At 39.3% G+C, this 11,641-nt stretch overlaps 2 protein-coding genes across 2 annotated transcripts in view; one reads left to right on the forward strand and one right to left on the reverse strand.

Moving 5' to 3' along the window:
- Positions 1 to 3,548: 3,548 nt before the first annotated feature.
- Cbr-tag-117 lies at positions 3,549 to 8,029 on the forward strand (the record flags this gene model as incomplete). The annotated part of the gene is made up of 7 exons (XM_045236616.1): positions 3,549 to 3,777; positions 4,168 to 4,332; positions 4,789 to 5,599; positions 6,333 to 6,622; positions 6,670 to 6,872; positions 6,918 to 7,079; positions 7,898 to 8,029. The coding sequence occupies 7 exons, from the start codon at positions 3,549 to 3,551 to the stop codon at positions 8,027 to 8,029; spliced, it is 1,992 nt and encodes a 663-aa protein (XP_045091656.1).
- Positions 8,030 to 8,678: 649 nt separating this feature from the next.
- Positions 8,679 to 11,641, reverse strand: part of CBG00762 — a gene marked incomplete at both ends in the record, with an annotated part of 6,773 nt that continues 3,810 nt past the window's right edge. The window contains 3 exons of the mRNA XM_045236617.1: positions 8,679 to 8,820; positions 10,202 to 11,187; positions 11,403 to 11,491. Coding sequence (XP_045091657.1) covers positions 8,679 to 8,820; positions 10,202 to 11,187; positions 11,403 to 11,491 — 1,217 coding nt within the window. The remainder of the gene's footprint in view (positions 8,821 to 10,201; positions 11,188 to 11,402; positions 11,492 to 11,641) is intronic.

Genomic DNA, 11,641 nt, shown 5'->3' on the forward strand with positions numbered 1-11,641 from the left:
CGTGAAGCTCTATCATACCTGATTGAGTTGGTTTGAAAACATTGATTCTGAAAGAAATTATAGCAGGGCCCGCAAAGGCCTGGCAAAGGCCCGGATTACAAGTATGTTCTTCAGAGAAAAAAGCGTCAAGTTGAGAATTTCTAATCAACATTTATTTGAATTTGTAACATCTAGACATAGGTTCATTCTGAAGGGGTGTAAAGCCGTAGTTCCTCTAATAGGAGCCCACCGAAACCGTCCACTTTGAGCTCAATTATCTCATTTCCTGGAAAAGGTATCAAAACATGGTCAATTGATAATATTATGGTGATTTTATGATGATCTTTTTTTTAGTTGACAAGTTGTTGACATCTTTTACAGGAATCAAGATAATTAACCTCAAAGTGGAGCGTTTGGGTGAGCTTCGGTGGGAGGAAATACGGTAATCTTTCTAGCTCCCAAGTCAGTCATTATGCATTCAATCCTTGAGATTTTTTCATTGAAAACTTTGGAAATGATCTAAAAATGTATCCAATGCTTCATCGTTTTCATTTGTATACAGCAATCTCCTTCATATGGAGGGTAGATGCCCCCAAATGTAAAGCTGGTGATGAGCAAACACTAAAAGTAAGAAGAAGAAGCGCGCACACGAAATGATGAAGATGCAAAACGGACTGTGTGTGTGAACAACTACAATACCGTCTTTTGTTTCGACTCACCTTTCCCTCTTTTTCCCTCCATCTCTCCACTATTATACAATCGTCATGGAGTCAGGTTAATAGGTAGTGAATAGGGGAATTATTCTAGGACTAGATTGACATAGCGTGTATTGGACAAGTCATATGGACATGTTGATTCGCTTTCATTTTTCAACTTTTCTCATGTCATCCATCATCTAAAACTGTTTTTTTTCTCATTTTGGTCAGTTCGCACCTCGTTTTTTAAAATCAGTTTGTAGTACGTCTCAAGTTGTGAAGTGTAAAGAGGGTTGACACAAAACTTACCCGGCAATCCGAATTGTAAACTTTTCTACTTTTTCACTTTTCAAAAGTCAAAGTAATTTTTGATGAGTTACCGGTGCGCCCCATACTGTCAACTTCAAGCTAATTTTTCTTGACTCCCATGCAAGGTATCAAAACTGTGTCATTAACAATTTATCAGTTGACAACTTTTCTATATCTTCGACAGGAACCGAAAAAAATTGGCTCAAAGTTGAAAGTTAGGGAAGCCCTTCTATTACAGGTTTGAAGTTATAAATTTTTACACTATGTATGTTCGGTACGATCACAAAGTCCTAATTTGTCCTACAAGTGTCCTCAAGAATTTACTCCCCCTTTTAATTAGGCATCTAAATATAGGGAGGAAGTGTGAGATCCTAGTATTTTAATGAGAGACTTCCTTCTCATGAAGTTGTATCATTTTCCATATTTTGAGCATTTTTAACTACAATGCACTCCGTAAGTACTCTAGTAGGAAGCCCTCCAAACTTTGAGCCAATTTATCTTGGTTCCTGTAAAAGATATCAAAAAGAAGTCAACTAACAAAACACTGCTGATGTTATGATAAACAATTTATCAGTTGACAACTTTTTGATATCTTTTACAGGAATCAAGATAAATTGGCTCAAAGTGCAAACATAGGGTGACGACCTATTAGAGTGTCGAATTTCCACCAAAACTCAGATTCCCATATCTCTGAAGCCTACGTCATACATATTACCGTCTATTTACCTTAGGCTTCCAAGGTCCCGACCTTCTTAGCCAATACAACAAATACCTTCCTGTCCCTCGAGCCCCACCAATTTGCCAATTTCTTCTCCATATATTCTAACATCTCTTGATATTTTCCAATTTCCTCTTCTATCCAATCCTCTTTACCTCATTCAATAACCTTGTCTAATTAGACCTCTCTTCTCTCTGTAGGTGGTCCGTGTCTCTCTCGCGCTGCCATATCCCGAAACGCTCTGATTGTTGGGATAATTGGCATATATGTAGGTACCTCTGTGTTGTGTATATTATTCACGGTCCTTTTTTTCTCTCTATACCTCTTTTTCTCTCTTCATTTGTGACCCCTGTATTGAGGAGTCGACTGTCAATATGTACATATATGTGACTGCCTCACATTTCTCCATTTTGGCATTTTTCATTTTACACCAAAATAACCAGTTGGATCGAGAAAAAGATACAACATACGTAATCTCCGAATCCCCCCGACACATGGGTGTTGTTTTTTTTTGAAGGATTTTCTTTTTTGCTTCCTTTTTCATATCCCGCCATCCCCTCACATCATCATTCATTGTTATTGTCCTCCTTCTTGTACCTATTCCCATAAAATATAGAAATCCCAAGGAGGAGGACAGGTGTCTTCAGAAAAAGGGGTTTCAAGCTTCCGGTCTCTCCGGAAAAGGGTAGGCAGGTGTAGAGAGACTCAGATGGTGAAACAGGGGGCGAACGTTAGCCATCATTTTCTTCCGACCCAAACCGATTTAGATGCTTATCGGAGACGAAACTAGCCGATTGTGGAGGTGGCGGTGGAAGAAGATGATCGGGAGGTTAACGGGCGGTCAATTTCGTTTGATTTCTCGCCGACATTCCCATGAACACTCGTTCTTCATCTTTTTGATGGTTTTATGAAGTCCCATAAAGTTTTTGAAATACCGTAGGCCCTTTTCTAGGAGGGACGGCCTTTCTATTGTTCCAAAATACCTCCGGAAAGCCCTTCTTTTAGAGGGACCCCCCCCCCTCCCATTAAGGGGGCCTTCTAATACAGGTTTTACGGTATCTATGGCCTGGTGATTTTTCTTTTTTCTATTTACCGTTCAACCTCTGATCTTTCTAATCATGCTTTTCATCTTTTTCATGTCTTATTTGTCATCTATTCATTCATCTTATACTTCTTTGATGACAGAAATGTTACTTGTCCTTACTTGCACTCGAATGCCCTTATGACAATTATTAGCAATACTGCTCAACGTTATTAAAAATTCAAAACTAGCATTTGTGGAGGATTCTATGAATCTTTGAAGTGTCTCCACATTCAATTAGAACTTCTTGCTATCCACCGTTAGACCTGTAATAGAAGACACCCTGTCAAGTTTGAGCTTAATTATCTGAATTCCTGTGCGATATACCATAAAGTGGTCAAGTCAACTAACAATATCTTCATGATGTTATGATAAACATTTTATCAGTTAACCAATTTTTGATATCTTTCGAAGGAACTGAGATAAATCGGCTCAAAGTTGAAAGTGAGGTGGACATCCTATTAGAACGTTTAGGGTAGAACTTGCTTGCTATCTAACTGAAATTTTATGCTCCAAAGTTTAGATTCTGAACAAATAAACATGGAACAAGTGAATCATGTTTCATTTTGCAACCTTCTCCTATTCTTATCAGCCCCTTAACTGTCTCTCTAGCTCCACCTACGCCTTTTATCAGAGAAGAGTTCCATGCCTAAGCACTCTTCACTTTAGAACCTCTGTTGTTGCTTTTCCCTGATGATTCATATATTTTTCCCTCTATACAAAATTCTAAATTTACAGAGAATATCCCGAAATTCACACCTATGACATGGAGTACATTGCCGCTACATCTGGTACAACACCGGCTGTCGCCCCTCGATCTTCCATCCATACGAATGGATTTGGAATCGAGAGAGGATCTTTAAGAAGGCCACCCGAGCAGTTTGAAATGCAGGAAAAGAAGAGGAAGGAGCAGGAGAACACATTTTTGAGGAGCTCATTGAGGAAGTCAAAAAAATTGCAAGCACTGGCGAAGACAGTGGATAACCCATGTGGAAGTGAGTTTTTTGTAGTAGAGGGTGGCGCAAAGTTAACGGGACTGATAAAAAAGAGTATATCTTCAGATATGAGGATTTTGGAAACACGAAAATTGGTAGTAAAATACTTTTACGTCTGATTCAAAGCTACTAAAATTTTCAAAACAATTGCTAAAGTCTAGGTATTGTTATGGTTATCCAAGATGAACAGATGGTTTTCATGAGATGAAGCAGCTTTGACAAGTGGTAACTCAGCTCAAAACTGATCAAATAATCCGAAACTTTGCCAGTTTAATGACGAATTATTGGAATTTTCGCATCTTACACTTGAGCTCAGTAGAACTCTTTACTAAAATGTTATGCTAATACAAGCCCACCCTTTAGGTTCAATTTAAAAAACTCATTTTTCAGCAGAACCCATGAAAGTCACCTCATTTGCCAATCCTCTTGCCGAAGTAGAAGAGATCAGTGTCAAGAAAAGTATAACTGAAAATGGGACAACGCGGATAGCAATCAGTGACAATGCCATAGAAAATTCAGAAGTTCTGTTAGATGAGACCAATAAGGATCATATGCGTGAGTTGATTTTTCATTTTTGTATGGTATCTAGTAGGACCCCAATCTATAGGCGTACTTTGACCTCAATTATCTCGGCTTCTATAAGAAATGTCAAAAAGTAGTCAACTGATAAAAAATTCATTATAATGCCATCAATATTTTATCAGTTGATCACTTTTTGATATCTTTCACAGGAATCGAGATAATTGGGCTTAAAATGCACGTATTGGGAGAGCTTCTATTAGAGCCGTCAATTGTGAGCTCAATCATCTCGGTTCCAAGAGAGATATCAAAACTCTGTCAATTGATAAGTTCTTTATCATGACAATACCAACATTTTATCAGTTGAACATTGTTTGATATCTTTTGGAGAAACTGAGATAATTGAGCTCAAAGTGCACATATACGGTGGGCTCCTATTAGAGCATTTATGGCAGAACTTAAATTCCAAATCTTCATAATCTCGCTTTTCAGAACTCGATGAAGTCATCATATCTGTCGAAAGAATAGCTTCCAAGCTCTCCTCAATGCACGGGCGGGAAAGTGACGTGGCGATGCTTCGTGACTTCTTCGCCGCCCCTCCAATTCAAGCAGCCATCGAGCAAACTGTAAAACAAAATGGAAAATGTGGAACAACATCATCTGGAATAGGAACCGATTCTGGAGGTGACTCATCTTGCACGTCATCGCCGATCCCTCCAGTTGCCCTGAATGGAAACCGTTGCCCGTCAACGTCTTCTACATCTTCTCTATCCCCACGACCCAATGTTAAAGTTGTGGAAGTGATAAAAGATGAGGATAGTTATCTAGGAGCTACAGTTAGAAACGAGAACGATAGGATAATCGTGGGACGAGTGGTGAAAGGAGGAATCGTGGAGAAGATGAACTTGTTTCATGAAGGAGATGAGCTTCTAGAATTGAATGGATCTTCGTTAAAAGGGAAGCAGGTCAATGAGATTTGTGAGATTCTGAGGAATCTATCAGGACCCATTACTTTTGTAGTGGCTCCTAAAGAGGAAACAGAGCCAGAGGTTGCAACAGAATCTGTGAATTCCAATAACTCCAAAAAGCCAAATCATGTTCAACACCTTCGCGCGTTATTCGATTATGACCCTGAAGATGATGTTTATGTGCCTTGTAAAGAATTGGCTATGAAGTTCGGAAGAGGAGATATTCTACACGTTTTGAATACCAAAGATGATAACTGGTGGCAAGCGTATAGAGATGGAGAGGATATGAAGCACTCGTTGGCTGGACTGATTCCAAGCTCTTCGTTTAGACAACAGTAAGTGTACAGTATTTCATAGTTTGGAATCTTCAAATTTGAGCTCAATTATCTTGGTTCCTACAAAAGATATCAAACAGTTGTCAATTGATACTGATATTGATGATTTTAAGAAAAATATTTTAGATAATTGAATTTTTAAGATAAATATTGAGATAATTGAGCTCAAAGTTGGCGGTGTGGTTGGACTTCTGTTGAAGGAAATAGGGTGGTCAACTTTGAAGTCCTGAAAAACTATTTTGAATTCTTTGGATGTGTCTGAAATTTTCAAAATAAATTGAATCATATTAGAGCTTCAGTTTTGTAAATGACAACTTTCATGTAAAAAACCGATAAAACTTTTATTACGGTGCTTTTTTGCCATTTTTGGTCATAAACGGCATTTTCACCAAAATGGAATTTGACGAAAAATTTTGTAACCACAAAAATGCATATCTCTTTATCTTCAAAATAACCTAACCTTCTCAGATAAATCGAAAAATTCTAGACTAATTTTTCAGGAGTTCAAAGTGGATTACCATATTTGCTCTGATAGGAGCCCACCGAATCCGTCAATATTGAGCTCAATTATCTCGGTTCCTGTAAACGATATCAAGAATTTGTCAACTGATAAAATTTTGGTTATATAGCAAATTATCAGTTGACAATTTTTTGATACTGTTCACAGGAACCGAGATAATGAACCTCAAAGTCGATGTTAGTTTGAGAAATACAACATACTTTATGATTCCAGAGTGGTGCTCTATGCTGATGAACTAGAACGAGAGCAAGAGCAAAAACGAAAAGAATGCAAAACAAAGAAAAAGAAGAAGCTTGAGGTGAAAAAAGGAGCCGACGAGGAAAACCTCCCAGCCATCGGAGTGTATTCTGATTTCCTAACCTATGAAGAAGTGGTTCTGGAACTCCCAAAAGCCACCCACCGGAGACCTATAGTGCTATGTGGAGCTGAAGGCGTTGGATGCTTAAAACTTCGGGATCGGCTTCTGGAGTCGGATAGAATTACACTGGCGTGTCCTGTACCATGTAAGGATTACTGTAGCCATAATTAAAACCCCTAATTTCTATTAAAGATACCTCCCGGCCTCCAAAAGAAGGTGAATTCAATGGAGTTCACTATCATTTCGTATCCAAACAGAAATTCCACGAAGAAGCAAAGTCTGGAAAATTTTTGGAATTCGGTGAGTACCAAAAGTTTTGGTATGGAACTGCTAAGAAGGATGTGGTGAATGTTATCGAGAGAGGAAAGACATGTGTGATGACGTTGAAGGCGGAGGTAGGTAGAGAAGGTATAGTAACCCAAAACAAATCTAAATTTTAGAGTCTCGGCGCTATCCGATCTCCTGATATTCAACCTTATATTATTTTCATCGCTGCGCCATCTCTTCATATTCTAAGAAGACAACGAGAAGTTGAAGGAACGTTTGGAGTGAAGGATGACGAGCTGAAAGCGATTCTGAATCAGAGCAAAGTTATTGAGCAGGTTAGAGTTAGGCAAAACTTTAAAGGGTCCCACAACGACAACTACCGTAACCTAAAAATGGTTTTATTTAGATTTCTTTTCTCGGTTTACGTGCGTTTTCAGTCACTTTTTCACTAATACCCGAAAATTCGAGGGTGGGCGGAGCTTAGGTCCGGTAGCTAAACCTTTAAAGGAATATGTTACTATTTTCTGGCGTATTTTTCCGATTTTCAATGAATTTTTTTTGATTTTTCGATAATTGATTTGTTGCGATTTTTTATGAATTTTATCGATTTTCAAGTTTATTAAAAACAGAAATTCGAAAAATCGCAAAAAATCGCTTTAAAACATGTCAATTATCGAAAAGTCGGTAAAGTTTATAAAAATAAAAAATAAGCATAAAAATAATTCCGAAATCCATGCGCCTTTGAATGCGCCTTTAAGCGTTTCGCAACCGGACCTATGCTCCGCCCACATCATTTTCTGGCCTATTTTTCCGATTTTTCGACGAATTTCATCCATCGATTCTAAAGTATTTATCAAACAAAAATCGCAAAAAAACGCATAAACACAATGAAAAGTCATTAAAATTCCTAGAAAAATGTTTTTTTTTAACCGGCCAGAAAATAATTCCAAAAATCCATGCGCCTTTAAATGCGCCTTTAAGCGTTTCCGGACCTAAGTCCCGCGCACCCTCGAAGAAACAGTGAAACAACTAGAAATAAATTCGAAAAAGAAACAAATTTTTGGGTTACGGTAGTTGTCGTTGTGGGACCTTCAGCTCCGATTTTTTTTGTGAATACCAGAATAAAATCAATAAATCAGTGCTTTTTTTTCAGAAATACGGTCACCTCTTCGACGGCATCATTGTCAATATTGATTTCGAAAAATCGTTCCGCGAACTCAAACAAATTCTCATGAAGGTCAACACCGAGCCAATGTGGGTGCCTGCCACGTGGACCGCCTGTTAGCTGCTAAAATCACTTATTCCGATATCTCATCTAGTCTCAAATTGTCATTTTTCTTCGCCCCGGTCTTTGAATTATTTCATTTTTTGAAAATTACACAAAAACAATTCCCAATGATCATTCCCCCGAAAATTCTCTTTTTTTCTGTTCAACTTGAGCTAAAAACTTCTTCCACCATGGGTATTTTTTGAGCTGTGATTGATTTCTAAAAGCTATTTTTGAAACACAAATGAATTCATTTGCATTATATCTTAGAAGGAACCCAAACAGAGAAAACAGGGGAAAATCCAATAAATTAATCTGTGGGGGCGGGGCGAGGGGCGAAAGGCATATTGAATTTTGAAAAAACGGCATTAAAGGTACAGAACATGTGTACTAGAGATATTAATAAAAAAACAAGTCACAGAAAATTTTGCGAAAACGAACAATGAGAAAAAAATTAAACCGATACAGACGCACATCGAATCTTGTTTTAAAGAATTGGTTTTGGGGGTGTTTTAAAGGCCTCAGGTATACACGAAAAGTTTGATTTTGGTTTGATTGGTGGGGATTATGATCATCATGATGCATATAAATCAAAAAAAAAACTTGTTACGATATGTATAAATGACTAGAAGTCAGAAATTCTAAGGGGGACTAGTAATGCAATTAATTATTCCGACGCGATATCTTCTTCCACGTCTTCTTCCTCTTCTTCTGGAGCTTCAGATGAGTCTTCTCCATCAACGCACTCCTCCTTCAGATACGCTTCGATTCCACCGATTTTGAGATCACCGCCAGCAGCGAGGATTTGTCTGAAAACTCTTGGGATGAATTCGAATGCTCATTAAAAATGGACTTTGATTTTTCCGTGGCCTAACTTTCTCAACATAATTTTTTCTAGGCCACCGTAGTTGATGGTTCAGGAATGGTCTAGTATGCACCTAGTATGTTTTCTAGGCAAGTTTAACATGGTGGCCGAACTTTTGCAAGTTGAGTTTTCTAGGCCGTCTTTATATGTAGAAACGGTCTAGAAACCACATCAGATATCAGGTCATTCCTAATTCATGAAAGTAGGTGGCCTAGGTCCTCAACTTGCTGAAGTTAGGCCACTACCTTCAAACGACCTAGAAGCGGTCTGATAATCACCTGATGTTTTCTAGGCCATTTTAACATGTTGGCCTAACTTTTGCAAGTTGAGTTTTCTAGGCCACCATGGCAAATGACCTAGAAGCGGTCTGATATTTACATGATGTGTTATCTACGCCATTTTAACATGATGGCCTAACTTCCTCAACATGTATTTCTTTTTCTAGGCCACTATGTTAAATATCCTATCAAACACACCGGATGAACATTTCTAGAAACGGCATAATGTTCATCTGGGATGTTTTCTAAGCCATTTCAACATTGTGGCCTTCAGCACCGTTCAGTTTTCTAGGCCACATTCTAAATGACCTAGAAACGATCTGATGTTTATTTAGTGTGTTTTCTAGGCCATTTTAACATGGTGGCCTAACTTTTGTGAGATGAATTTTCTAGGCCGCCATGGGTAATGGTCTAGAATAGGCCTAGCGTGTAACTGGTGGATTTTCTAGGCCCTTGAACTTGGTGGCATAACTTTTGCAAGTTGAGTTTTCTAGGCCGTTTTTACCATGTAGAAACGGCCTAAAAAACACATCAGATGAATATCAGGCCATTTTTTGATCATGAAAGTTGGTCGCCTAGAAAACTCAATAAAGCTAGGCCACCACGTGAAAATGACCTAAAAACGATCTAATGTTCACCTAGTGTGTTATGTCATCTAACATGATGGCCTGGTTTTTCCAAATTGAGTTTTCTAGGCCACCATGGTGAATTACCTAGAAACGACATAATATTCATCTGGCGGTGTTTTCTAGGCCATTTTAACATTGTGGCCTAACTTTAGCACCGTTCAGTTTTCTAGGCCACATTCTAAATGGCCTAGAAACGATCTAATGTTTACCTAGTGTGTTCTCTAGGCCATTTTAACATGGTGGCCTAACTTTCTCAACATGACATGCTTTTTTTTAGGCCACTATGTTAAATAGCCTATCAAACACACCGGAAGTTGGTGGCCTAGAAAACTCAATTTGGAAAAGCTATATTCGCCTGGTGTGTTTTCTAGGCCACAAAATGTCTTCAAGTTTAAAAGAACATCTCAAAACAACTCACAATTTCTCAATATCCCCCTTCGTCGGCAACGGATGATCGACAAAGAACGCGGGGAAGCACTCGCCGAGTTGGCTCTTGATCTCCTTGATATGCGACAACCGATTGTCAACACACCGCTCCGCCAGCTCCGAATGCGCGTCTCTCATATGCTTCATCACCATATCCTTGCATTGATTGCCGAACGAGCACGCGGCACACTGATACAACGAAACGCCATCCATATGGGTGTAGGCGTGTTCCGGAAGCCGAGAGTTCGTCTGTTTGCCACACTTCTCACAGTAGCAAAACTCGTTGACTTTCTTCTTGTAGAATTGCGCGCCACCGATCAAGATGGATACAGATCTCGCGACGACAGCGTCCTCCTTTTGCTTTTTGGATTTCTTGGAGCGAATGTTAAAGGCGCGGCGGGATTTCCGTCTGGAAGCCGCACTTTTTGAACTGCTGCTAGTTGTCGGCTCTTCTCCTTCTTCCTCCTCTTCTGGCTCCTCTCCATAATCACCATGATCCTCCTCATGAAGCATATCCTCATCTACCTCTTCTACTTCACCCATATCATCAACTTCCTCATCCATCAGAAGCAATGGCTTTTCCTCTTCTTCCTCCTCAACATCTTCCATTTTGACCATCAAAGAAGTGCTATCATTCGACACCTCCTCTTCATCCAAAGCCACCAATGGGGATGCTCCGCTGGTCAACATCGCTGAGATATCTTTGTGCTCTCGTGGAGCCGCCGCTGGGAACTTGTTCTTTCTCTTCGACTCCTGAGCGAACACCGAGGGGACTCCGAAGCATGCAGCCGACATTTCTTTCACATCATCCTGATACTCGCCGATTCTGTCCTCGACACAGTCGTCGGTACCGTGCTCCTTCTTTCCGTGAACTTGAACGGATTGCGAGCGATCGTGGCCGAAATCACAGTATTTGCAGGTGTAGCGGTTGATGCCCTTGTCCTTGGCCATGTGCCAGAGAATGTGGAATCCGCGGATCTGCAATAATTTCGATTTTTTTGAATTTGCTCTTTTTCTGAGTTTCTGTATTATTCTGGTATAAAAAATGGTCCCTACCGTAATCTAAAAATATGTTTATTTTCCGTATTTTTTCTCGTTTTTCGAATGACTGAAAACGCTCAAAATTGGGTTACGGTAGTACCCTCCAATTTTTAATTGTCTGTCGATCTGTCTGTTTTTCCGGATGTCCTTACCCTATTCTGCATTGTCTTTCCGCAAATCTTGCATTGCAATGGGTGATCCTCATCGGGCACGAGCTTCAGTGGACCGAATCCTGTGTATACTAAAACGGAATTTTTTGATTTTTCAGAATTTCTCTTAATTTTTTTTTTCAGCGGCGCTCCCACAGTTTCCTCGGATTTTTTGAAAAAAAGAACATTTTTTATTGAATTCTACAAAAAGTCATTATTGCGTAGTTTCGTCATCACAACCG

The sequence above is a fragment of the Caenorhabditis briggsae genome (genome assembly GCF_000004555.2).
Source record: "Caenorhabditis briggsae complete genome, chrV, whole genome shotgun sequence".
NCBI classification, from domain to species: Eukaryota; Metazoa; Nematoda; class Chromadorea; order Rhabditida; family Rhabditidae; genus Caenorhabditis; species Caenorhabditis briggsae.